This window comes from Elephantulus edwardii, unplaced genomic scaffold (genome assembly GCF_000299155.1).
Source record: "Elephantulus edwardii isolate Elephantulus edwardi_28Jun2011 unplaced genomic scaffold, EleEdw1.0 scaffold00018, whole genome shotgun sequence".
Taxonomy (NCBI): Eukaryota; Metazoa; Chordata; class Mammalia; order Macroscelidea; family Macroscelididae; genus Elephantulus; species Elephantulus edwardii.
The window spans coordinates 22,432,800-22,460,280 of record NW_006399768.1 but is presented as its reverse complement, the minus strand read 5'-3'; the positions used below and the strand labels follow the sequence as shown (position 1 = coordinate 22,460,280).

The window sequence follows — 27,481 nt, the reverse complement described above, 5'->3', positions numbered from 1 at the left end:
CTGTTGTACATAGGGTCACTATGAGTCGCAGGCGATTCAACGGCACATAACAACAACAACCACCTCCAATGATCCAGCAATGGCAGGGAGTTGCCTGTGCAAGCCTTTCTCTCCTCAGTGTCTCTCCCCTCAACCTCTATTATCCTTCCCTGTAAGCTCACTGCAACGGAGACTCTAGGGATGACTCAGCCGCCTCTTCTGCAGTCCTTTCCCTGTGTCCCAGTTCATTAGGTGCCCCTGCTATGTGGGGCCCTGTGTCCTTTATTCAGCTCTATCATAACCTACATTTACCACAATTATTCCTTTGTTTCTCCAATGGACTGAGGGATCCTAAAGAAAGACACTGATCAAAACTCTTTAAAGCAAGCACATATTTTAAGCATTCTGTGTTGGTTAATTGAATGAGCAAGGAAGTGAGTCAATGAATGAATGAACTGAGAGACGCATTGTTCTGGGCAGGTAATTCAAAATCTGGGGCCACCATACCTGCTTCTTCCACAGAATCACCTGGGGAGCATTTTAAAACACAAAGTACTGGACCTCATCCCAAACCTACAAATCTGAGTTGGAGAGTGGAGCCAAGATGTGTGTGTCTGCTTAACAGACTCCGTGGGCGACTCTGCAGAAGGAACCAACTCAGCGTTGGGCCACTGTGACATCCAGGAACCACGATGTACAGATTACCTCAATCTTGAGGACTCCCTCACAGGTCTGGAATGCAAAAAATCAAGGCCACAACTGTCAAAGGGAAGGTGACAACTCTATGACACATCTCTTCTTACTCCCTGATCATGACTTCTGGCTCTTCACAAGTCTAACATTTTGCTTTCTGGGCTTGCCTCCAAGTATATCCTATGTCCCCACTGCATTTTAAGCAAGTTGAGGGTAAAAGCTAGTCTTTTGACATCCAACAGCACTGCTGCATAGCACACAGGGATAAAATCTGAAGCAATAATTGGAAGTTGTCTTTATCCACATTTAAATATTTCTCTCATTCAGAAGGACTAAAGAAGAGAGCATGCAAATGAGACCTCAAGAAGCTAGGGTCTCCCTCCACAGTGGAGATTAACCAGCTGACCTTGGTCTTCTACAAAAAAAACCCAAAAAACAAAAACCAAAACAAACCACCCTGGTGGCACACACAGTTTTTCTCTGTGTGTGGTAGATGACCACACCGAGACTACTCAAATTTCCATCTAACTCCCTAGAGAAGAAAAAATATCCACATGCAAGAAAGCTATGAATAGTTACATTTCTTAAAATGCATAGCTAAGCATGGGCCTATAGAAGGAAACATAGGAACAAGGAATGAGCTATTCATCCTTGAAGTGAGTCAGTGAAGTGAAATCAAAGCGCAAGGCTACAGTGAACGTGGCAGTCTTCTGGCTCAGATGAATGCATTTTCTGTGAGTTTCACTTACTGAATATTGTTAAGCTGTTTCCTTTGAAGAAGTAGCTCTTAATCAAACCCCTCCCAGCAAATCATTAGAAAGGGGAAGGAAATAGGAAGTTAAAACAACAGATAGGCAAATATTAAAGAGTCCCAACTTTGGGTGACAGAGAACACATGAATTTGATCCTACTTCCTGAACAAATTTTATTTTTGGCGTCATGACTCTGAAGCTAAAACTTATACAGACTGCAAATCAAATTTTCCATTAGGAGCTGACAACTTGGTGTTATTTTCCTTAATATTAGAGAAGCATTATGCTAAGTTAACTAGCTATAGAAAGAGGGGGAGGTAGAAGAGATAGAATTATTTTTAAATCTTTTTCCATCGTTGAACATTTTCTTCCTCCCCCTTCTCCACTCCCTCAGCCCACCCCACAGTGCACCCCTTGTTCCAGATTGTTGTCATACACACAATGCCTAATCATATATTCCTTTAGGACAGCTCTTCCCCTCATCTGGTCTTAGGCAGGGTTCATTATCTATCCAATCTTTTCACACTCTCTCCCCAATCTGACTATATCTGTCCTATTTTATAACAGTGGTGTTATACATTATTTGTTCTTTGTGACTGAGATATTTTACTCGGAATAATGTCCTGTTACGTGCTGGTTAAAAGCAACTTTTACCTTTTTGACATTGTGCCATATGTTGTTGTTGCTATTGTTATGTGCTGTCAAGTCACCTGCAACTCATCGCAACCCTGTAATAGCTCTGAAGCCTGCCCTGTCCTGAGCAGTCTCGCTGATTCCAATATACCAACCCCCATTGCCCTGGTTACTGTATCAATCCATCTCATCTGGGGTCTCACTCTCCTGTGCTGTCCCTCCTCCCTTCTGAGCAAGATGTCCTTCTCCAATGACCAGTCTCTCCTGGCCATGTGCCCGAAGTATGTGAGATGGAGCTTCAAAATTCTAGCCTCCAAGAAGAAACTTGGTTTAACCCACTCCAAGACAGACCTTTTTGTGCTGTGTCTTATAAAGCTTTAGTTTTCTGCGTTCTTAAAAATATGATCTTGTTTTCTTTCTATTACTTTAAGTGTTATATGCCCAAAATATTATGCATAAACATAGTGCAGACTTTTTGCAGGATCAAGCAGGTTTTGGATCTGTTGCACAGAGTCACTATGAGTAGGCAATAACTCAACGGCACCTATCAAGAAGCTGGTTGGTTTACTGGTCAATGCACTTTTATGTGCTACTACCACTTGTCTATCAATAGAAGGGGGTGTATGTCGATGGTGTGAGATAGGGGGAGGTGTTGCTGTGATGCTGAACAGACTGCTACAAAGCTTCCAGATTAATGCAATCTAGGAAGAAAGGGTGACCTACTTCTGGAAATTAGTCATTCAAAAACCTGTGGAACATAAGATTCTGAGTGGTAACAGACATAAGATGATACACGAGAGGGCAGTGTTTTGTCCCATTGTGCAGAGGGTCCCATGAGTTTGGGGCTGACTGGATGACAGCTAAATGCTTCCCAAGTCCTACTGGCAGAAGTACTAAATGAAAACTATGCTTTCAAAATTGTTCACATTCACCACACTGCCACGGATTGCTGAACTATTTTTCTTGACTAGTGAATAACTAAGGGAAATGGTGAAGTGTTTTCTCACAGAGTAAGCTTTCCATGGAAGTCACAAAGACTGTTTTTATTTTTTCCTTTCAATCTGAAAACTGTATAATACACATTTGATATATTCTAAACCAGTCAACTGACTCTTACCAAATACATAGCTAATTTACCCAATGTTAACCATACATACCTTGTAAACTTTATTTCCCAATATTAGCTAATAAACTTCTTGTTTACCTTAGATTTAATTCTTTCTTATACTTTGTAGAACTGTATCGCTCCTGGCTTTTTGTGTCCCTGATACTGTCACTTTAAATTTCTGTGCCAGGTACAGTTATATTATTCAGCTATTTGGATCCTGGCCTATTGTTACTTTTAGAATAACATCTAAAATCTTACAACAACAGATGAAAAAAATTGGGCAGTATGTAAATCTAATGTTCCTTCAGCAATTTTTCATGACTGAAAAGTAAAGAAGTATACATAAGAAAATGAAAGAAGCCAAGAACATGATTTTGGAACAAAAGAAATTTGTTTGGGACTGTTTTCTATTTGAAGTTTCACATTTTTGCTGTCATGTACCTCTGTGCCAAACAAGATAAGACCCATGCATCGTGCAACTCCAGTTCATGACTTCATCTCTTCCAAGAATCAGGGCTGTTCACTGCATGATTGACAGCTCCTGATAACACTAAGCCAGTTAGTGAAGACAACTGAGCTCACACTGTTGTTGTTATGTGTTATCTAGTCACCTGTGACTCATAGTGACCTTAACTAGAATAGCTCTGAAGCCGGCCCTATCCTGAGACAGTCTCTCTGACTCTAACACACACAACCCCAGTTACCAGTTACTGCATCAATCCATCTTATTCAGGGTCTTTCTCTCCTGCACTTTCCCTTCACCCTTCTAAGCATGATGTCCTTTTCCAAAGACTGGCCCTTCCTGGCTACGTGCCCAAAGTATATAGACAGAGCTTCAAAATCCTTGTCTCCATGGAAAAAATTGGTTTCACCCTCTCCAATACAGACTTGTTTGTTCTCTTGTTACTCCATGGTATGTTCAACACTCTTCTCCAGAACCACAACTCAAAGGCATCGAGTTTTCTTCTATCATCCTTAGTCATTGTCCAGCTCTCTGATGCATATCAAGTAACTGCAAAGATTATGGCCTGGAGCAGGTGCACCTTAGTTCCTAAAATCACATCATTACTCTTTAGCATTTTGGAGAGGTCTCTGACGTCAGACTTTCGCAAGCCAATTCCTCTTTTGATTTCCTGACTGCTGGTGCCAAGCAAGCCAAAATTGTTAACAACCTCAATCTCTCCTCCATCTATCATGGTGCTGCTAATTGTCCCAGTGGATCTTTAATCCATACTAAAGACTGCAGTCCTTGACCTTCTGCAGCAAATCCTTCAGTTCCTCAGTTTTGGCAAGCAACGTTGTGTCATATGCATATCACAGGTTGTTCATGACTGTTCCTCCATTTCCGATTTCACATGACTCCTCATAAAGCCTGGCCACCAGAATGATCTATTCTGCATACAGATTGAAAAGCTATGGAGACAGGATGCATTCCTGACACACTGCTTTCCCGATTTTGAGCCATACAGTGTTTCTTTGCTCTGTTCTGAGGACTGCTCCCTGGTCTAAGTATAGGTTTCACATGAGCACAATCAAGTGTTCTAGGATTCCCATTCTCTTCAAGGTTAGCCACAATTTCTTGTGATCCACACAGTCAAATACCTTTGCATAATCAATGAAACACAGCTAGGAAGGGGGGATGGGTGTGAAAAAAGCTAACACACTCTAAGTTAAAAAAACCATGGGTAAGAAAGAGTAGTAAGGAAAAGGCTTCCCCCTCAACTTCCTTATCAGACATTAGAACACTCTAGCTCCTGTTAGGCTGCTAACTTAAAGGAGTGAAAGTTCAAATATACCCAGAGGAGTCTTAGAAGCAAGCCCTGCCATCTACTTATGGAAAGTGAGTCACTGGAAACCCTGTAAAGCACATTCTATTGTGATGAACACAGGGTCACAGGAAGTCAAAGTGGACTTGACGGCAAATGGTCTCTTTGGAGAAGGACAAGACCATTCTTAAGGGAACATTAACTGGCAAAGTATAGATGATTTTCAAATAATACACACAAATATTTATTCTTCAACTCATGAAAATTATGTAAAGTAGAGTTTCTACACTTTAGTAAATGACAATACTTATATTTTTTTCAAAGAATAATAAATTAATTCTACCCACATTTAAAGGGCCCGACTTCTGACCTGTTTGAGTTGTGATGAACTGTACCTATCGGTTTTTATGACGGCCCTAACTTAACCTTTGGGGTTTCTGTCTGTGTACTGTTTCTAGTTAGTAACACCTATTGCACACAACAGTGCAGTATGTAAACTGCTGATGCCATTTTCATTTGTAATGTTTCCAACCCTCAGAGACAAATGAAGATCAGATTCCTAAAGATATTGAGAAAAAAAAGCAATAATGAAAACTTCTTAAAAGTAGGATGGGTATTGGACTCTATCTGGGATGGGTTAGAACAAAGTAGCTTGAGAATGGGGGGACCTGTAAGTCAGGGATTACTGGTTCAGACTGAGCATACAACATACAGAATGAAATTCAACACACACATTAAGAGTGCATCTGTATGCTTGTGTCATTTCCTTTTTTTGTCACCAGTGCTTTTCAAAATATTAATCAGTGGCTGGCTTCACAGATTCTAAGGTTTACATGGAGCAGAGCTTCTGCAGTTCTGGGTACTGACTATGTGCTCAATAAACACTGGCTACGTGGGGGAAATTGGAAGAATCTGGCCTGAAAAACAACGTGTTCAAATTTTGTAAATAAACTAGTTTAAAAAAAAAATAACACAACACCACCCAAAACCAAACAAACACACAAACACACACAATGCAAAAACACTGGCTCTTTTCCTTAGAGGATAAAAGAATGAGAGTACCCTCCTACTACCTAAATCACTAGAGCACGTGATAATTCTTATCTTGTCAGGAAATGTGTTCCCAAACTGGTAGAGGAAACGTGCACATATGTCCCAGGCCCTTCAACCTCTGGCTTCCCACTCCCAAGCTTTATAGATACCTTCCTAGGAGCTGACTACACATTGCTGTGTAACCATTAACCACAGCTGTAATAAGCCCATAGCACTAATCCCAAACTAGTGCCACTCCAGTCTTCACTGCAAAGCACTTACACACAGAGGAATACATTGAAAAGCGGAAACCTCCAATTCGGAGGTCCAATTCCTTGAAGGTCTAGATGGTCTATTAGCACCTATTAGCCAGTCCTTTAGAAAAGATATCATGCTGGGAAAAGTAAAGGGTCAGCAGAAAAAGGAGAAAGCTCCTTGACAAGACAGACCAAGCCAGTGACTGCAACAATGGGCTTGAGCATGGGAGAGAATGTGAGGATGGCATGGGGTAGGGAGGGGGTCATAGGATCACTATGAACTGTAGTCAACTCCATTGTGCTCTTCGCAGTCTCCTTCATGTATATTCCCACCACCCACATCAAGCAGGATACAGCATATGGGAAAGGGAGGACAGAAATGGTGCTTTTACAGACAAAAGGGGGGGGCAATGGTATTTGAAGTGTTACAGTGAAGGGCAGCGTTTAAGACTCAAATCCCTATGCACATCCAAAAACTTCTCCAGTAGGGTAAAAAGGGAAGCCACTGACTGGGAAAAAGTATTCGGTAATAACATATCAGATAAGGGACTTATATCCAGAATTTATGAAATACTTGAGCACCACAACAAGATAAAGGTAAATAATCCAATAGAAAAGTGGGCACAGGATATGAACAGGCACTTCACCGAAGACGACATTCAGATGGCTAACAAACACATGAAGAAATGCTCAAAATCCCTAGCCCTAAGAGAGATGCAAATTAAAACAACTATGAGATATCATTTCACCCCAGTCAAAATAGCAAAATTTAACAGAACAGCAAGCAACAAATGCTGGCGAGGTTGTGGAGAAACTGGAACCCTGATTCACTGTTGGTGGGAGTGTAAAATGGTGCAACCCCTGTGGAAAGCAGTATGGCGCTTTCTCAAAAAGTTGCAAAGAGAGATACCATTTGACCCAGCAATTCCACTACTGGGAATATACCCTGAAGAGACCATAGCTGACATCCAAGCAGATATATGCACACCCATGTTTATTGCAGCTTTGTTCACAATAGCAAGGAGTTGGAAACAACCTAAGTGCCCATCAACAAACGAATGGCTAGAGAAGCTGTGGTATATTCGCACAATGGAATACTATGCTGCATTAAAAAACAAGGAACTCATGCAATATTATTCAAAATGGTTGACTCTGGAGAACATTATGCTGAGTGAAATATCCCAGTCACAAAAGGACAAATATTACATGATGCCACTGTTGTAGAATGGGACTGTCCTTGGGGTTAGGGAGACACTGAGTAAGATGGGTTCAATAATGTATACTGCACTGAAGCAGAGGAGGGAGAGAACCGTCTAAAAGAGAGATGTAACTGGGTATTTCTGTCATCACAGGAGACTAGAGCGAGGGCTGCATGGTGGAGGGGGCCTGGGGGAGGGTTTATAAAACAATGAAAGAATCTTTTCTTTTACTTTTCCATAATTTTTGGACTCATGTACTTATAACTTGCTAGTCAAATTTGTGTCTTCTAGGTTGCAACACCCCCATGATACATCTTGAAGGATATGTACATGTACAGCCAAGCACAATCAATAAGAGTGCAACTGAATTCCAAAATCAATCTCCATAATAGTCTATGTGTTTCCTACTGCCAAAGGGGCCCTTTAGAGTAGTGAGAGAAGATCTTCACCCTGAAACCCACAGCGTCCCTTTTCAGCAGGAAGTAGCTAAGAGAATACGCCGTCCCCTTTTCCTTATGACTCAGGGTGAAGTCTCTCTCAGGGAGGAGTGATAGGGAATGGCAAAGGATACACTGACAAAGAAGATTAATCAGAACTGGCTTTGACAAGCACTGTGGCATTTGGACAAGAACAAACTGGGAGGAGGGTAGAGAGAATAGTGCAACAATGAATGAGTGGAAGCCCAAAATCTCTGTAAATGTTTATGAAAATTAATAAAATATAATTATAGAAAAAGAGAAAAAAAATATTGCTGTTGTTACGTTCCATTGAGTTGACTATAACTCATAGTGACCCAATGAACAACACCTGGGAACCCTGCCCTATCCTGTGCTGTCTTCATCATCTCTGACACACTCTAGCCCATTGCTGCAGTTACTGCTAATCCATTTTAGTAGGGTTTTCCTCTCTTTGGTAATGAGGCAAGGTGGGATGCTTTGAGCATCCAAGCCCCAGGACTGCCAGATCTGCAAGTCTGCCTAGAAACTGAAGTGAAGGGGAGGTGGCAGCACTGGTGAAAGCTACTCACTCCCTTCAGCTCAGTCTCTCACCCCAGAGCCACAAGTCTGCTGCTAAATCATCTGTTCTTAGGAAAACTGCTTAATTATTAACACGCATGGAAAGCAGACCCCAAGCTGTAGCACATTCTGTCTCCTGCAGGACTACCACAGCTTTTAAACTCACCAGCAGAGGGACATTCAAATGCTTTGGAAGAGAGAAGCCACTAGGCTTCGCTCTCAGAGCTAGGCTGGGAAGGAGTACCTTCACTTCCTTTCTCTTGGGTGGTGGGGTTTTTTTTCTGCGCGCATGCACACACACACACACACACACACACAGAGAGAGAGAGAGAGAGAGAGAGAGAGACAAGTGAATCCATAGGTTGGAAGTCTTTCTTTTCCTCTTTTCGGCTGAAAACAAGTATCTCAGATGAAATTGTATGTGATGACACAGGTAAAGTCAAATGGTCTTGGAGTTTTATTTCACAGGGATACTGAATACACACCAATGTTGTCAACTTTTTCTGATCTGGAAACTCAAAGACAAGATAGCCTCTTAGGTAAATGAATAATTCCATGGGACTCCTGGACACATAGTAAAAATCATTAAGAAATGGAATATTTGGTTTTGAGTTAAATAAGAGCCAAACATTAGGTAAATAATTTTATTTGAAGCTGTTTTAAACTCTGTCTAACCTGTGAGCTATCTTTCAGGATTCCTGGAAGTGTAGGGCTATATGTACTGGACTGCTAACCCCAATAAGGCCAGAGGTTCAAATACACAAGTTGCTCCTTGGGAGAAAGCTAGGAAATCTTCTCCCACAAAGATTTATAGCATCAGAGATGCAATGGAGGATCACTATGAGGCCAAACTGACTTGACATCAGTGCAAGAGAATGAGCGTCCTTAGACAGAAAGCATTTAGGAATGAATCGATCCTGTGTTGTCATATGCCAAAATAATCCCAGCAAAAGTATATTAATTGCTTACTGTGTATTAGATACTATGTTAACTATTTTGCATTATTTTTTTATTTAATCCATGTAATAATTATTAATTAGGTACTAGTTTATTGTCATTTTAGAGAGGAAAAGAACAGCAAATAAATTGATCATATAAATTGTCAAGTTATACTTGGCAGCAACCAAGGACACCCTGATTTCAGATTCCTAAGTTATAAGTCTTCTCCAGTATAAAGTCATTTTCTAAGGCAGAGTCATTATCAGAAGAAGGAAATACCCATCGAACTGTGTTCATCCTCTACTGGACTCAACCTCTTCCTCCTTGATGAGGGCTGCAGGAGTTCTGTCACTCCCTTGCAAAACCGATCATTTAAAAGCATTTTTCAAAGTTTGTCCACAGCTTGTCTAATGTGTGTCTTACAAATAGGTAGTTAGCAAGTGTGAAGTGAGGTGGGGCAAGAAGAAGAGTTAAAACACTTGTTCCAATTATTTTGAAACCAATTAAAATGAAAATTTGAATAAGTGCATTAGGTTAAAGTAGGAAGCCACACTATAATTACAAGCTGTGGTATCTAATTTAAGTGATGCTTTGTCTTGGAAGTTTAGAAGATTCAAAAAAGCTGTATTGTTTTACAGTTTCACCAAGGACCCATGCTGGAATTAAAAATATTCTAAGACAGAAGCCTTCCTGATGTTCCACTTCAATCCATATTGAAGACTGTAGTCCTTGACCTTCAGCAGTGGATGCTTCAGGTTCTCCTCAGTAGAGAAGCACCATGAAAATGAGAAGAAGTTGAGGTTGTCAACAATTTCATCTTGGTCAGTTCCACAATCAGTCAGGAAATCAAGAGAGGAAATGGATTAGAAAAGTCAGCTGTCAGGGACCTCTCCAGAGTGCTGAAGTACACAGATGTCAGTATAGTGACTAAGGTGCACCTGATGCAGGCCATGGTGTTCACAATTACTTGCTATGAATCATAGAGCTGGACAATGACTAAGGATGACAGAAGAGGAATTGATGCCTTTGAGTTGTGGTGCTGGAGAAGAGCACTGAACATAACATGGACTGTCAAGAGAACAAACAGGTCTGTCCTAGAAAGCGTAAAACCAAGCTGCTCTCTGGAGGCAAGGATTTTGAAGCTCTGTCTCATATGCTTTGGGCATGTTGCCAGGAGGGGCCAGTGCTTGGAGTGGGAAAACATACTTGAAAAAATGGAGGGAGAGAGCAGGAGAGGAAGACCTTGGGTGAAATACATTGACACAGTGACTGGGGTAAAAGAGACAGATATGTTGAAGACAGTGAGACTGGTTCAGGAGAGGGCAGGGTTCAGAGTTATTGTACATAGTAGCATTATGAGTTGCTGGCAACTCAGTGGCACAGAATACAAAGACAGAATCCTACATACATTGTTGTTCTGTGCTATCAAGTTGGAACCAACTCATAGCTAACCCTCAAGTATGTTTTGAGAGTCTCTAAATTGGTCAGGAGGAGAGTGTCCCATCTTTCTCCCACAGAGCAGCTGGTGACTTTGAACTGCCTGTCTTTGGGTTGGCAGCACAGCTCCTTACCACTAAGCAACCAGAGTTCTTTTAAAAATATATAGCCCAATATATTTATAAACTGCCTATCTCATATAACCTTGGTTCTGTTGCCCAGGAAAAAGAGTAACTGGATCACAGTGGCTTATACTCCACAACTGCTCTCCATGGTTATGATCATCAATTCCCAGGGCATTAACTATGAGTACAGTGGAGGAAAGAAGCAAAATACAAATGCCAGAGGTTTAATACACACTATTAGGAATGTTCTAGGGAACTCAGCTCTGGTGACCTAGTGGTAAGGACACATGGTTCAATTCCACCAGCTGCTCTACAGGAAAAAGATGGGCAATCTTCTCCAGTGTGATTAACCTCTAAAAACCCACTGGAGGGTCACCTATAAGTTGATCCCACCTCAATGGTATGAATCAACATTAGGAATGTTAGTATAGTAATATCAATTCATTTAAATACCTACTATATACCTTGCACGTTGCTCTGCACTGAAAATCCAAAGCCAGGTCCTCAAAGATACAGTCTAAAAGGAGGATAAGAAAAGAAAAATGATAACAGATGGATATAGATTTTCCCCCCCAGAGATATGTAAAAGGGTGTTTGGTAATATACCAGAAGGGGTGGCTTAATCTGGCACAATCCAGCCAAATGGCCTTCTCTGAGGAGAAAAACTCAACTGATTGCCATTGAGTTGGAAGTGACTCATGGCCGACCATGGGGGAAGTTTTCCCTAAGACTGTAAATCACACAGGAGATTGTTCATCTTTCTCCCAGGGCTGATAGGCTTGGAGTGAACCACTTGCTTTTGGGTTGATTGCAAAACTCCTTAACCACTAGACCACCAGAGCTCCAAGATGTAAATACCCTAGGTCGAATGAGATACATTATGAGGTAGTAAGATGCAAAAGAGGAGAAGAATGTATTATCGAGAAAGGTAAAAACATAGGCGCTCAGGAAATTTATTACAAAATTAAAGGAACATAGATGTAAGGCAAAAATCAAGTTCTATTTTGAGGTGTAAGTTAGTTGAGGTCTTATTGACTCCTGCCTGCATCAGGGAGGGTTCTTAGTTATATGCCATAGAATTTAGCTCTGGTTCTTCTAATTATACTCAAGACAAGTGCTTTATTAAACTTAATTTACATAACTTGCCTAAAAGCTAGCGGGTAATTGAGGAGCCTGGGATATGCAATTGCTACATGTTTAGCTGCTAATTGAACCGTTAGGAGTTTCATAAGAAAGACCTGGTGAGCTTTGATCATTAAGATCAGAGCCTAGAAAACTATGAGGCAACTCCACTCTATCATACTACAAACTGACTCAAGAACACCTAACAAGACGAAGAGAGAGCTACTGTTCCCATTTTGTAGGTGAGGAAGCTGAGGGCCACCAAAAATAAATAACATATCCAAGGTTACACAACTAGTGATGGCAGGACTGAATTGTGAAGGGAGACGGTCTGGCCTGTCCCCCTGCTCTAAGTCACTATGCTACAGAGTCCTTTAGAAAAGGAATTTAGGGTTTGGGGGAGACGTGGAGATGCAGCCCTGGGACTCTGTGGCCAAAGCCACTTCACTGCAGCGTGCACTGCCAATCACTGTCTCCACTCTGGACACCACTTCCTGGTGTCACAACGACCACTTCCAGGGAATATGCCTCTTGGCCCTCATTATCTTGCGTTCCTTGTGAATTACAATCTGGGAGAGTCTATGTAATTGGCCTAGGTCACCTGGCCAAGTTGCATAAAGAAAGCAAGTGCATGGATTGCAATTTCAGCTTCTATGGAGAGAAATGCAGACTCTGCCGCCCTTCAATGTTCATAAGGTAGAAAATTACAAAGACCAAGAAGTGCTGCTGGACAGCCAAAAAAAAAAAATAGCAACTATCTAGTGCACAACTATTTCTATCAGGGTGTTTATTTTATATAACAATGAAATTATTTCAAGGAAACAGTTGGAGTTGGCTATGCCAAAAGCAATAAATGGTCTACTTGCTCTTTGAGAGGAAGCAACCAGACAGGAATTTGCAGTGGGAGAGACTTAAAGGTGCTAATTGCAAAGCTAGTCAGTTCCTCCCTCAGAAACTACCGCCAATAGAAAGATGGTGCCAAGCATGGTCCTGCTACCCCTAGCGCCCACAGGCATCTGCCAGATAGTCCTCTTTTATCTTCAAAAAGAGAAAACTTGGCCTGGAGGGGCCATCATGGATTTGCACAGAAAGATAAATGGAGATTTTCAACTGCATGTAAAAGTTAGCTAAGCCATAATTTTTCAGCTGAATACGTGTGTGACAGATGTTTGAAATATACATTATTTACATAGCTGGTCTACTCTTTAGTGCTGCTACTTGCATAGTTCTCTTTTCAAACCTGACTATAGATACCTAAAGCATAGCCCTTCCATTAACAACACAGTGGCTTCTGAATGGATGCAAAAGCTAATAAAGACAATGAAAGACCTAAGAAGTCCTTTACTTTGGAAAACAGAACAGGCAATTTTCATGCAATCCTAACTTCAGTTCTTTGACTTTTTAGAAACCCATGAAGGACTCAAAAGTAATGGACTGCAATTGACCCTCCATCCGCTAGAAACAAAAATAACCCAGTCACCCGCTGCCTTCGAAGAAATAGAACATAAAGTCCAAAACGCTGATCTAGTCTCATGTTCTCAACAATCACGCTAAGTGGATGATCTTTAACCTTGACCTATAACCTTCATTCTTCCCTTGTGTATGTATCCTATCAGTTCTATGTTTCTAATTGCCTAAAATGTGTCTCTACTTGGACAGTCCAACTCACAACCTTGAGACGAAGCTCATCATCTCCTTTATATTCGCCAGCTGTCTTATTTATCCCATTCTTCTGACAAAAATCTTGGGTTCACCTATTCTTTTCCTTTGCTGGCAAAGTCCAGTCATAGTTACAAAGAGCAGTCAGCTGCCTTTCCCTCTCAGGTCCTCCTTTCCCTTTGTGACCATCTCTCCTCGCCTGACCTGTAACAGTGTTACAGATTGGATCGACAAAAGAATACACAAGTCTGTCTTGGAGGAAGTGTAACTAGGGCACTCTTTAGCGGCCAGGATGGTGAAATTTCATCTCACTTTGGGCATGCTGTTTGGAGTGGCTAGTCTTGGGAAAAGATACCATGCTTGGAAGGAAAAAGGGAAGACCCTCAATGACTTAAGATTGACACAGTAACTGCAACAATGTGCTTAATTGCAAAACTAGGTCAAGGTTCTGATCTGTTTGTTGTCCATAGGGTTACTATGAGTTGTAGTTGACTCAATGCTCCCAGCAACAATTAATAATTGACAGGCGAGTTACAGAGGTCACAAGTAAGCACGTGGTGCAGGACAATATTACGTGTTCCTTTAGCACATGCACAAAGCAAGTGTCCTGGGACTAATTCACTGGAGAAAGGAGGAATATGAGCTGTTCTAGAAAGTTAAACAGCTTTCTATCAGACAGATATGACAGAAAGCACACTCTCAACAGTCTAATAAGTTACCAAAGGTACAAAATGGCATCAATGCTAAAGAAACGAAAGAAATTCTAGAAAAAGTGGGAGAAAACATGCCCAGAAGAGTTTTGACCTAGGCCTTCCTATGTAGGCATGAGACACTTTTCAAATGGAAAACAGCACGTCTGCTTTTGCTTCAGGGAAAATTTTTGAGATAACAGAGGGTGGACTGGCCTGGAAGAGAAGTAAGTGAGTTTATAATACATTGTAATGAAACAGCAGAAGACTTAAGCAAGAAGAGTGAAAAGGAAGAAAGATTTTAGAGTCCTGGTCCCACAATGGTTAACCACTGGCTTCCAAAATCCTACTACGACCGGTAGTTCAAGTCTACCAGCAGCTTTTTTGGGTCTGGCAATCTGTTTTCCTAAAGATTACAGTATTGGAAACCTTATGGGACAGTTCTGCTCAACCATAAAGGGTTGATATGCATCAACTTTGCATCAGAAAACAACTTTTTGACTACTTATTGCTATTTTCTAACCAACCAATTCTCTCTCCATATCGACTTAGTCAATCTGTATGCTGAGCAAACTATTTGAGAAGCTGTAATCTATGAAGAAGAATGTGGCATCAAGATCAGAGGAAGACTCATTAATAAACTTTGTTATGGAGATGACAAAATTTTGCTTGCTGAAAGTTAGAAGGACTTGAAGCACTTGTTGCAGAAAATCAAAGAATACACAGCCTTCAACCTGCATTACATCTCAACATCAAGAAAACAAAAATTCTTACCACTGGACCAATAGACAGCATCATGATAGATGGTGAAAAGAATGAAGCTATCAATAACTTCATCTTACTTGAGTCCACAATCAATACCCTTGGAACTAGCTGTCAGGAAATAAGGAGACACACTGTACTGGGAAAATCTGCAGTTAGGGAATCTCTCCAAATTACTGAGGAGTAATGATGTCAGTTTGACGAATAAGGTGCATCTGATTCAGACCATAGTCTTTCCAATCACTTGCTATGCATCTGAGAGCTGGAAAGTGAGTAAGGATGTCAGAAGAACTGATGTCTTTGAGCTGTGGTGTTGGAGAAGAGTTCTGAACATCCAGTGGACGGCCAAAAGAACAAACAAATATGTCTTGCAGAAAGTGTAGCCACACGCTCCTTGGAGGCAAAGATGACAAAGCTTCGTCTCACCTGCTTCAGGCATGTTTCTAGGAGAAGCTATTCCTTGGTAAGGGACATCATGCTTGGAAAGGCAGAGGGTCAACAAAAGAGAGGAAGACCCTCAATCAGATGGATTGACACGGTGACTGCCACAATGGGCTCTAGTGTTTCAGGAAGTATGAGAATGGCATAGGATATTGTGTAGGGTTCAGATCTGTTGTTTGCAGGGTCTCTAAGGGTCGTACTAAACCCAACAGAATCTAATGACAACAGCCAAATGGTTGTGGAAGAAGGATGGGGAATCTCCTCTTGTGCAATTTGCTGCCTCTGAAAACGTGCTAGAGGGTCAGCTATGAGACAGTTCTGACTCAATGGCACACAATTACAACCAACTGGTTATGCACTCCAAAGTCAAATAAAAACACAGATTAACTACTTAAAGAAGTTTAGTATTCACTTAAAATTACCTAGGCCATTTCTCCTTTTTGTTACTGTGGCTTAGGTTAATTTATAGTTTGCTATACTCTATTTTCTCACAGACTATAAGAATATTAAACTTAGACCTTTGCTGTTGTTGTTGTTTGGTGCCATCAAGTCGTAGACGACTCATAGAGACCCTATGAACAAACGGCCTGAGCACTGTTTGTACATAGAGTTTCCGGAGGCAAGCCATTTCGGAAGTGGATGCGACTCCTGCTTCCAGGCTTGATTTAGTTGGGAAGCTCCAGCCAACACTGTCCACTATGGATACCTATTACCACGATTGGCACATCACTGTCACAGTGTTCAGCATCACAGCAACACGAGTTCCCTCTGTACAGCAACACACAGACCAGTGCTATACCACCTAGAAGAATGTTTGACAGGAAAACAATTTGAACCCGGCCGAGGGCCCCAGATGAAAATCACCCACCTTCGGCTTGGTAGCATAACTTAGACCTTATAGATTAAATAAATTCTAGATTAAATATTGCAGTCTCTGAGATGGGTTTATAATTTTCAAATTCAGCATATTATCCTATCAGTAAGAATCTAGTCAGATATTGCTCCTTGGGATAGACCCAAAATTGGCATGAGCAGTCTTGTGTCAAAGGAAAGACCACTGCATGAACTGTCTCAAATCTCTGGGGCACAGAGAATTTAAGACTAAAATTGTTCTGAATGCACAAAAATGTTGCAGTTTTTATAAAAGATATTCATACTGCTTTTTTCAAATAAAAACTTTCACAAGAGTGTAAAAGATATTGAAATGCCAAGAGAAGTGACCTTTTGTAAGCACATTCATGTTCTCCTGGGAAATAAAGAATAAAGTCATTCACCACCAAGTGTAATATTCCTCACTTCCACTTGCCTGATGAAAGGAGTCAACATAGGTAGTTTCAAATTAAAACACAGTTGGAACAGTGAGGCTGAAAACCAATCTCAGTAATGAGGGAAAAGGAAGTGACAGGATGCTGTTTATTGAAACTTGCATCTGATTATAATTTGTCAAGTCTTCATTTATCATTTCACCCTATTTATGCTGCTTACCAGGGCAAAAGCTTGGATGCAGGCACTCAACATGATGTTTGTGAACGCCAAGAAGTGGAATTTCGTCGCAAAATGAGCATGATTCTCACATATGGAAGCGCGTAACTCCAATAAGTAAAAAGAGGGCACAGTGGGTTTTTTTCAAAACGATTTATGTGGAAGTGTTCAGAAATCTGGCAATCGCTCATTACAAAGCCACCGCTGAGCTCAGTTCTGTAATGGAAGCGTGGAACCAGAAGACTCATTACAGATGGGAGTGAGGTCATGTTACTCGCCAGGGACACAGCTGGCTTGTGGCAGGCCCAGATTAGAACCTAGAGTGTCCATCTTCCACTCCCTGAAAACTCTGCTCCTAAAATAACAGAACATAAGGAACTGGAACACAGAGTCAACTGTGTCCCAGAATTAGTGTCTATTAAATGAAAACTAATAGGCTCATCAGGGCGGTGTGCTGGCGGTTTCTCCTCACTGATTATTATATTAATTTAAATTAGCCAACAAAACATTTACATTTTCTTAGAGATGTCAATTTATGGCTTTATTTTTATCTTTCTTTTTGGGTCTTCTATACCCAAAGTATTTGAAAAGTCTGCTTTCATCTTTAGAGAGTGTCTTTAAAATAACAAGTACTATACCAAAATATATCATAACCTCAAGGTGACTCATTCATAAGCTAAGTCTTTTATAAACATGCTCTGCAATACCTTTATGGTGGGGGAAAAATCACTTTCTAGGAATCCTGATCAGTAAGAATGCCCTAAGTCCTAACTGTAACATTAAAGAAGCACTCATTCCCTGGCTGGGAGCAGGGGGATAAGTTAGGACAATTATGTTAGTACACAGTACCACCCGAGTGAAGTTATAACCAAGAAGACTTCAGCAGCTTCAACAACAAAAGGGTTCAGGCCTTGAAAATCAAAAGTAGATGAGCATGCTTTCATGGATAATGTACAAGTTATGATACAGATAGTTTTCTCTTTGTGAAGTGTTTTACTTTCATCTCTAGTTGATATAGCAAGGTTACAAATTGCTTAATATCACAATTTCTCATGTTAACAAACATGGAAGAATTGCTACCCATTCATTTGGTCCAAATCTCTTCTTCAGATAATACCATGCACATTTTATTAGTCATTCAGATTTGAACAAAGGGCAAGGTTTTCTTCCTTCTGGCCAGAACCTACCATTGGGAAATTAATATTCAAGATGAACAATGGACTCATCTCATGGCCTGTGAACTTGCTGGTTGCTAGGAGGCCTGTGAATTCTTTCAACTACTTTAGACTTGGTAGCAGGAACTGGGAGATTAAACAGCCATATAAAGCATGGTCTTCAAAATGAAAAAGTTTCAGAATTCTTTACCTACTCACCCCATAAGTTTTATATGGGCCCACTTTAACTTCTTGAGCTTAAATGTAGCTTTTCTTGAAGGTATACAAAAAAAGCCAAGGTTAAATGTCAAACCAATTGCTATAAATCACATTCCAAACTGGTAATTACTTATCAGCGAAGAAAAGACTGCCTGAAATGGGACTGTCTCATTAGGAAGTTATTATGGAAAGCCTGCAATTTTGCTTTAATATATGGGCTTATGTTTGAAACACCTACTATGTGATACGACACTCTAGTCTCAAAGAATCATCATGAGTATCTGTTTCTAAAGCATTTTCAAAGATATCCCACTTCCTAAAGTTTTTTTTTTTTAAGTTACTTTTTACCCTCTATACTTTTAAGAAATATTTGTTGGAGGAAATTCTAATAAATGTATCTCAGCAGAAGTTACTTTAGGTTGAATTTATTATGTCTCTTAAGAAGTTTATCTTTTCCTTTGAGCCCAAGCAATTTCCCCACAACAAAAAGTTCATCTTACTGAAAAAGAAGTATGATAACATTGGTGGTTAGTAGGTCAAGTGACTGAGAAAACAGAAAGAGGAAATCTGAAAAGCCTTATGTATTTCTAAGATGCTTCATTTTCCATTTCATCATAAGTGACAAAGGCTCTATTTGTGTCTAAAATTACTAACTTTGATACAAAATTATTTCCTTTACATTTCTAAGAGGCAAAGAACTTCCTTTAAATGATCTCCAAGAGTTACCCTATACCATCTATTCCTACCAACACTCATATTTTGAAGGACTTATATTTGCAAAGGAAATAGGTAAGATACTCTCCAATGGGGCATATGAGAAAGGCTCCACCTGCTTCCCCCTTGTTCACTGGAGACAATAATTACCCTTAATATTTACTATTCCCTTAGGCTAGCATCAATACTTGGTTTTTCTTGCATGTTGCTGGTTAACATTTAAAATAAAGACTAAATAATAGCCTATCTTCTCTGGGCAAGAACCATATTATAAACCAAGTACCAGTACCAACCATGAGGATTAAGCAAGCACTTTGCTCTTGGCAGGTACATACTTCTTAAAAGTGATGAATGAATGGCACAGCTCTTCTTCCCACTCTTTGATTGCCTGTTTCTCAGCAATAACCTAACACTGAATTTACACTGCAAACCACCCAACTGAAACAGGTTACCCTTCATGATCACCATAAGATCCCATTTGGAGGTCAAGAAATGAAATAAGACAATGGAACCAAATAAAATCAAGAGCTTCTTCCCCAAGTCTTCAAGATGCTTTGCAGCACTGGCCATAGAAGCCACTGCTGAGAAGTTCTTTGTGTTTGTTTTGTTCTCTGTAGATTGAAATGTGATCATTCTGAAGGAATGTCAACATAGGTTAAAAATAGGCTACATGGGAATGTGCAATTCTTATTCAAGTGTCTTTCCGGTTTGGTGGAGAAATGATGGCATTTAACCTTCTAATAACTTCACCTGATGCTAGTCCTGGTTCCATGAGAAGAGCAAGAAAGAGGGGGAAGCTACTATACAGAATGGAATGAAGAAGACACTCAAGCTGTAAGCACTGAAACCTCTGACTACGTGAACACTCAGGGTAGGCATGGGTTTATGCAAATATGTGTTTTGAGGTCAAATTGGGATTCAGGTGCATTTCAAAATTTGCTGTCACAAGACTGAAGACTATAGCAACCACAGCAGTGAATGACTTAAATTACTGAAGTATAAACTGTAGTTGTCACTTCCTCTTACACATTTGGCTTTTCATGAAAGAGAGAATCAAGGGAGCCTGATTGCCAAAACAGCACATCCTTGTGTCACCAGATCGTGCAATAAGAATTAAAGGGGTGGGGTAATTTTCCTTAGGGTTTATTATATTCAGGGAAGTACAGTCACAAGACATTTTTAAAACATGAGATATTGACCCCAGTTAAAAGGACTTGCTGTTTTAGGGGCGAGATAGTAGGGCCAGACTATAAATATCAACCACAAGTTTAAAGCAATCTTCCCAGTTAAGACAGGTTTTAGAATGATTTAGTTTAATATGTCTTTTAAACTATAATCAGTGATATTCTATTACAATGTGTTTAGAGGAAAACCAGTTCTTTCAGAATGAAAAGCAAAAATCAAATGTCCTGCACATCATTACACACTAGTGTTTAAGGGGAAGAAGAAGAAAAAAAATGTAAAGACTTACAGGATTCTCCTCCTTTAGCATTTCCTCAAGTATTTTAATCCCTGTGGACGTACCCAAGTCACACACCAAAACCATTCCCTTCTATTTCCAAAGAGAACTGGCTCCTTCAGAAATTCTTTCAACAGCACTGCATTTAAGATGAAACCTCGTCTTTAGAAGCCTTCATTTCCATTAACCATTTGTTTGTCCTTCTGTCTGACATGCAAATATATGATACAGCCTCCGTACATTCCTTCCATACAACCTAATTCAAAGCAACATACGTTTAAATCCACACAGAATCATGTGAACACTCAATCCGCATACACACCATTACCCAACAGAATGCATTCATTGAGCTCCAGCGTGCAATAAGATGAGCCTGAGATGTATGCAGAGCTCTTCCCTGGCTCAGACGACTGTGCATGGAACCTGTTCCCTTTTAAGAAAAGGGGGCTGTTTAAATGCCCACTAAGATAAAACTGGCCACAATGCAGGGACAAGCAAGCCTGGTACCGCAGGCAACAGTGGGCGCAGGCTCTTCCACAAAGCTCAAGGAGGCTGCTGCGCCCGCCCGGGGTTGCAGTCATGTATCCCCCTGCAGCCAAAACGTCCGGTTCGCCCCCTCCCTGATTTTACCTAACTAATAGCTCTCAAACCCCATATTGAGAGGGCCTGCTGTGGATCTTGCGGAGGTACAAAATGGTGGATGTGAGCTAATTTTTTTCCCCCTGCTTTCCCCGTAACTTAGCACATCCATCACCGCCCGTCCTCCCAACGAAGCACCCTAGCAGCGCCGCAGCGAGAGCGGTTCGCGGCCCCAGCTCGGAGGCAGAAACGCGGTCACCAACCTGATGTCATGTAGCCCCGCGAAGCCTGCGGCGCGAAGGCCGCGGGGAAGCGCTTGTGCAGGCGGTAGTCCTTCTCGCTGCGGGACCTCATGCGGTCCGAGGCCCGGTCCGAGAAATCCGAGCTAGGCCAGGCTCGCCGCAAGGTTGTGCTCCGGGTCTTCTTCATGGTGGAGATGGCTACCTGCTGGCCCGATCCTGGGGCCTCAGCGCCGGGGCGCAGCGCGCTGCTTCATCCGTCTACGGCGGACACGACTCGGGCGGACTCTGCGCACATTTTCCCAGCCCCTCCTCGTCGGCGTCTACACCGCCAGCGGCGGGTCCGGCCCTCCCCACGCCCCCCCACACCCCCACGGCGAAGGCTCCGATTTTACACACGTCCCACAATGCATTACACTTCATTTGCAATCCGCCCGGCTTATAGCTTCCAGATTCCTGGGGGGAAAGGCACGTTAGGAGGCTCCCCGGCCAGGAGGAGGCGGGGAGGGGGCCGGCGGGGTGGGGGCGCGGAGACTTGCAGCGTGAAAGCAATGGGAGCGCAGACAATGGCCCGATTCAGCGCAGGAGTGCTTAGCCAACTGTGAGCCACGGCACAAAAGACCCAAACAAATGAGGAGGCCGAGGCCTCCGGGGCTGACCCGGGCTGGGGCGCCCGGGAAGCCGCAGGGGCGGCGGCAGACCCTCCGCGGCTGGCAGGTTAGCAGGAGGCGTTCCGACGACAGTGTACAAGTTGTGTCCCCCGGGGCCTGTCAGTCGCGCGGCCCGCAGTCCCCGGCGCAGGCTGCCTCTGCCTCCCCTGCAGTCCTCGGGAGGCAGTCTTCATCACAGAGACTCGAATGGGGGTCGCGTGTGCACCGGGATCGCGGCCGGCTCTGCAGACAGCGGCTGCGGCAGTCGGTTCCGCCGAGTCCTGGAAGCGTGGAAGCGCCCCGGTCGCGCTCACCTCTGCAGCGCCTCGTCAATCCTGCTTCTTTCTCAGCGGAGGCCCGCGATGGTGTGGGGGTGTGTGTGCCGACACGCATGTGTCCCCCACACATGCATGCTCCTACTTACTGGCCGCGGCGGCGTCGGGAGCCATGGCTGCCAATGATGCCGAGACGACACCCGCACGGTGGCACCGCTGCTCACTCGGGAGAATGGCTATTGAAGGGCAGGAAGCAGGGCAGCCGCCCAGATTCATGCTAATCACCGAGCTGCCTTAAGTGAGAGCACGGATCCTGTCAGGCTTCTCATTTTCATGTAAAACACCCTGCGGCTGCGCTGAGACCTTGGCTGGTGCCCCAGGTCGGAGTCAGCGCTTGTCTATTTACATATTTTTAGGATGGTCCCTCCCCCTCGGAGAGGGAGAGAAAAACCTTGGAGGGTAACTGGAGATCTTGCGGTGCCTGCCTTGACCACCTGCGGCAACCTGGAAGCAAGCTACAGCCGGAGGGTGGGGGCGCCACCGGGAGCTCCTCCGACAGCCGCAAACCCCAGGGCACCTGGTCCACGTCGCCTGGAAAACGTAGTGCAACTGGCCTCAAGCTCTTCCTCTCCCCCTCGAGATCCCCCGTGTAAGTCACCACCAGCCGGCTAAGCTGCATCGAGGTCCACAGCCGCTTCGTACAGCTCGGCTCTGCACAGCTGTTTCTAGTCCAATGGCCAATCGCTAAAGGACAACAATGCGCGCTGCGCCCGAGGTGAGGAGGGGGCTCGGAGCTGCGGGGGCCAAGGCGCTGGACCCCGGCGCGGGCCCCAGACTCTCAGGTCACGCCAAGTTAAAGGCCCACCGCCACGTTGCTACTGACCCCCAGGAGGCTGTGGCGCTGCTGTTTGTTTAAAACGCCTATCTCCCCATTTAAGGGCTCAAAAAAAATGTTATGGGCTGTAAACATCAACAGCACACTAAACCGGGTTTTCTTTCAGCGTTCTATTTTCTGTGATCATGTTGCACCTTTTCCCATTTGTGACAAAGCAGGGTTGAAAATCGTGTTTATTTTCTTGTTTGATATTCACAGGTGCCAATGTGCAGACAAGGAACATAAAATCTTGATGGTGAGATGCTCTTATCAGGCTGGTAATACAACCAGCGCAGGCTCTCAAGGGTTAAGATTCCGGAAGTGCTAGCGCAATCCAGGTCTATTCCGAGGCAATCAGAATCCTTTGGGGCAGCTGGGTTGTTGGAGAACCAGGCCACAGAGAAAAATCTAGGACTAGTCTCCTCATTCACTGTCTTAAGGCTGAGCTTTTTAACATGAGGTCAATGAATTAGTCTATCTCTTGAGGGATCAGGAGTGGATAAATAAATTACAATAATTAAGTCCTATTATGCTCAGCAAAGTTTATTATTCTATATAAACCGATTACCTAATGTTCAGTGATATTTTAATTTTTTTTAAGTTAGGAAAATAATAGCCACCAAAATGCCACGTTTTGCTAAAATGTCTTCTTCACTATATAAAGATTGCCAAAGAAAGAATGACAGTAGCCTTAGAATCTTTAAAGGGCTAAATACTTAAAGCAACATGAAGGTAATGAAAACAACTGCAACAATGGTTGCATGAGATTTTAACATTTAGATATCTCAATTCAATTAAGCAATTGAATTTGGCACCTCCCATTAGCCAAAAGTGAATTATGAACTGTTATAATACTTATAACTTGAGTGACTTTAGTATGTGGCAACTGTGATAGTCATTCATTCACCAAATAATTATTGATTGTCTTAGTATATGAAGATCTCTGGTGTTAAGTGTTTGGCCCTTATCTGACAGGTCAGCCATCTGAACCCATTAGCCACTCTGCTAGGGAGCTAGGGTGGCCTAGTGATAAGAAGCTGTGCTGCAATTCCAAAGGCCTATTGTTCAAATCCACTAGCTGCTCCACAGGAGACAAACCGGCAATCTCCTCCCCTGTGATTACTGCCTCTGAAAACTCACTGCAGGGTCAGTTATGGGTCTGTGCAGACTCTAAGGCACAAAATGGCAACAAACTACTCTGCAAGAGAAAGATGAGGATTCTGCTCTTATTACGATTAAAGTTTCAGAAACTGGTGGAGGCTTACCATGAGCTACAATTGACTTGAAAGCAGTAGGTTGGATTTTTGGTTAGTTTTGGGGTGTTTTTTTTTTGTGGGTTGGTGTTGTCTTTTGTTTGTTTGGTTTTAAGGGAGAAAAGAAGATGTGGGGTCTAGTATATGCCAGCACTGTATTAAATAAACACTAAGGAAACAAAACAACACATATAGTCCTTGTCTTCATGCAGATTATGGTCTAGTTGTGTCAATGCTATTTAAAAAAACACACACATACAAACAAATTTCTTTACAGAATATAACATCTTATAGGTGCTTAACTAAGGTGTACCTGATCCAGGCCATGGTCTTTGCAATAACTTGCTATGCATCAGAGAGCTGGACAATGACTAAGGATGAGAGAAGAATTTGAGTTGTGGTGCTAGAGAAGAGTGTTGAATATAGCATGAATTGCCAAGAAAACAAACAGGTCTGACTTTGAGAGGGTGAAACCAAGTTTCTCCTTGGAGGCTAGGATTTTGAAGCTCCGTCTCACTTACTTCAGGCTTGTGGGACTGATCCTTGAAGAAGGACATCATGCTTGGAAGGGTGGAAGTATAGTTCAGTAGAGGAAGGCCCTAGAGGAGTTGGATTGATACAGTAACTAGGACAATGGGGGTAGTTATGTCGGAATCAGTGAGACTGGTTCAGGACAGGGCAGGTCACAAAGCTGCTGTACATAGGGTCACTATGGGCCACAGGCTATTTAATGGCACATAACAACAATAACAAGATGGAGAGCCACTCACGAAAAGAGTAAAGAAGATGATTTTTTTTAAAAGAAATAACAGCATGTGCAAAGTCCCTAATGTCGGAAAGAATCTTGGCTTTTGTTGGATGAAGTGAAAGATGACGACTATGGCTGAAATTGCTGAGTAAGAGGGAGAGAGGCACATGTGATGAGGTCATTGAGGAAGGTGAGAGCCAGATCATGCAAGGACTTGTAAGCAATGTTAAAGACTGCAGTCTATTTTAAATGCAATGGATAGTATATCTTATGGACACTATATTCTACTTTAAGTGCCATGAAAACCACTGAATGGCTAAAATGAAGAACCTTTTCAATTTTCTATACAGGAAGCTCTGGTTGCCTAGTGGTAAGAATCTGCACTGCACTACTGAAGGATCAAATCTGCCACCTGCTCCATGGGAGAAAGATGGGCAATCTCCTCCCATGTGGTTTCAGCCTCTGAAAACTTGCTAGAGGGTCAGCTGTGTGTCGGTTCCAATTAGGTGGCATACCACCACCACAACAACATACAGAATGGCTTAGAGGAGAAACCTTTTTGAAGGAAGAAAAAGCAGCTAGGAATTTGAAAAAAATGAGTTTGAGTATCATTTGAATTAAAACTGAGAAAATATTGATGATATGAATGAGAGTGGGTGGATATTTTGGGAGAACAGGTACCATTCCCCTCTGTCACCTTTGAATGCTAGCCCTGCGGGGGAGTGATATGATCCAGTGTCTATACTTTCAACTGAATGCCCTTTGAGCCATGACCAAGTAGCCAGGCACAGAAGGACTGGATTGTTTCTAGTTGCTATAGAGTCCATTTCAACTCCTGACAACGCACATGTGCAGAGCAGTGCTCCATAGGCTTTCAAAGCTCTAACTTTTAGGAAGCAGACCACCATACCTGTATTCTGCAGTGCCTCTTAGTGGTCCCGAATCACCAACATTTTGGCTAGAAAGTTAAGCTAGAGCTTAACTGTTTGTACTACCCAACACAAGTAGAAATAAGTGGGTTTTTATCCACCTAAATCAGATGACAATGTTGAAAGAGGCTGTGAAAGACTTGAATTAAGCAAAGAGCTCTCAGTGAAACCCATTCTACCTGAAGAGAATGTGTGTGGGATCCCTTGTTATTATAGCAATTGTTAGAAATAGTCTTAAGTGTGCCTGTCTGTGCTATGGAAGAATTTCTCTGGTCATATGCATCCCCTCCCTCCATTTCTACTCTCACAATCTACCTGAGACCCAAGGATATGGGTCATGAACCATCCATCAAAAACCTCAGCTGACTAGAACTCCATTATCCAATATTTTTAAAGTATAGAATTAAATAAATGGCACAGAATAACAATTTACAGCATTAATATTCTTGTATCATTTAAGAATAATTTATTCTTAAATAAATGTTGAAAATATCATGCTGATATCATGATGTTTGAATATCAGATAGATGAGAGACCTTAGTGAGCCATACATTTGTTTTGTGATTCTAGTTCGATGCTATAATCTTAGCTAGAATATATAAAAATTATTACTGAAGACCTTTTCATTCAAAGAAAAGAGTTTTTTAAATTTCCAAAAGTTAAGTGTACTTAAGAGTTATAAGAACGGAAACGCCAAGAAGGCAAAGGATACTGTCTGTTTTTCTCATTGTGGTTCATTGTTTTGTTTGTTCATAACTAAGTCCTCAGTGCCTGGCATGTATGTGATGACTGGTGAAGATAGGGGAAACTTTCTGAGCTATAATAAGTGATTTTTAAAAAATAAATATTCCCAGTTTAGAAATGTAATAAATGTAACTGAGTTTCTATATTGGGCTAATTGCCAAGTAAAGAAATTTTAGACTACAATTTGAGTTGTTCAACTATTGGTCAAAAACTCCTCGAGAATTAGGTTTGACATTATTTTAAAAGTACAATGTGGTGTTGTTGTTGTTGTTATGTGCCGTCAAGTCACTTGCGACTCATAGCGACCCTATGTACAACAGCCCTAAACTCTGCTCTGTCCTGTGCCAATCACACTGTCTCTGACACTCCCATCCCGATTATCCCAGTCACTGACTCAATCCACCTCATAGAGGGCCTTCCCCTCCTGCGCTGTCCCTCCATCCTACCAAGCATGATGTCCTTCCTCAAGGACTGGTAAAGTACTATAAGGAAATTAAAATGAACTTTCTCCTGAGGGGCAGCTGGTGAGTGTAAACCACAAGCATTTTGGTCA

The 27,481-nt window shown here is 42.1% G+C and overlaps 1 protein-coding gene across 1 annotated transcript in view; it reads right to left on the bottom strand.

Moving 5' to 3' along the window:
- The window catches only part of STOX2 (storkhead box 2), a 187,482-nt gene extending 164,425 nt beyond the window's left edge, over positions 1-23,057 (bottom strand). The window contains exon 1 of the mRNA XM_006882232.1: positions 21,480-23,057. Within this exon, the coding sequence (XP_006882294.1) occupies positions 21,480-21,645 (166 nt within the window). The 5' untranslated portion in view covers positions 21,646-23,057. The remainder of the gene's footprint in view (positions 1-21,479) is intronic.
- Positions 23,058-27,481: the final 4,424 nt, after the last annotated feature.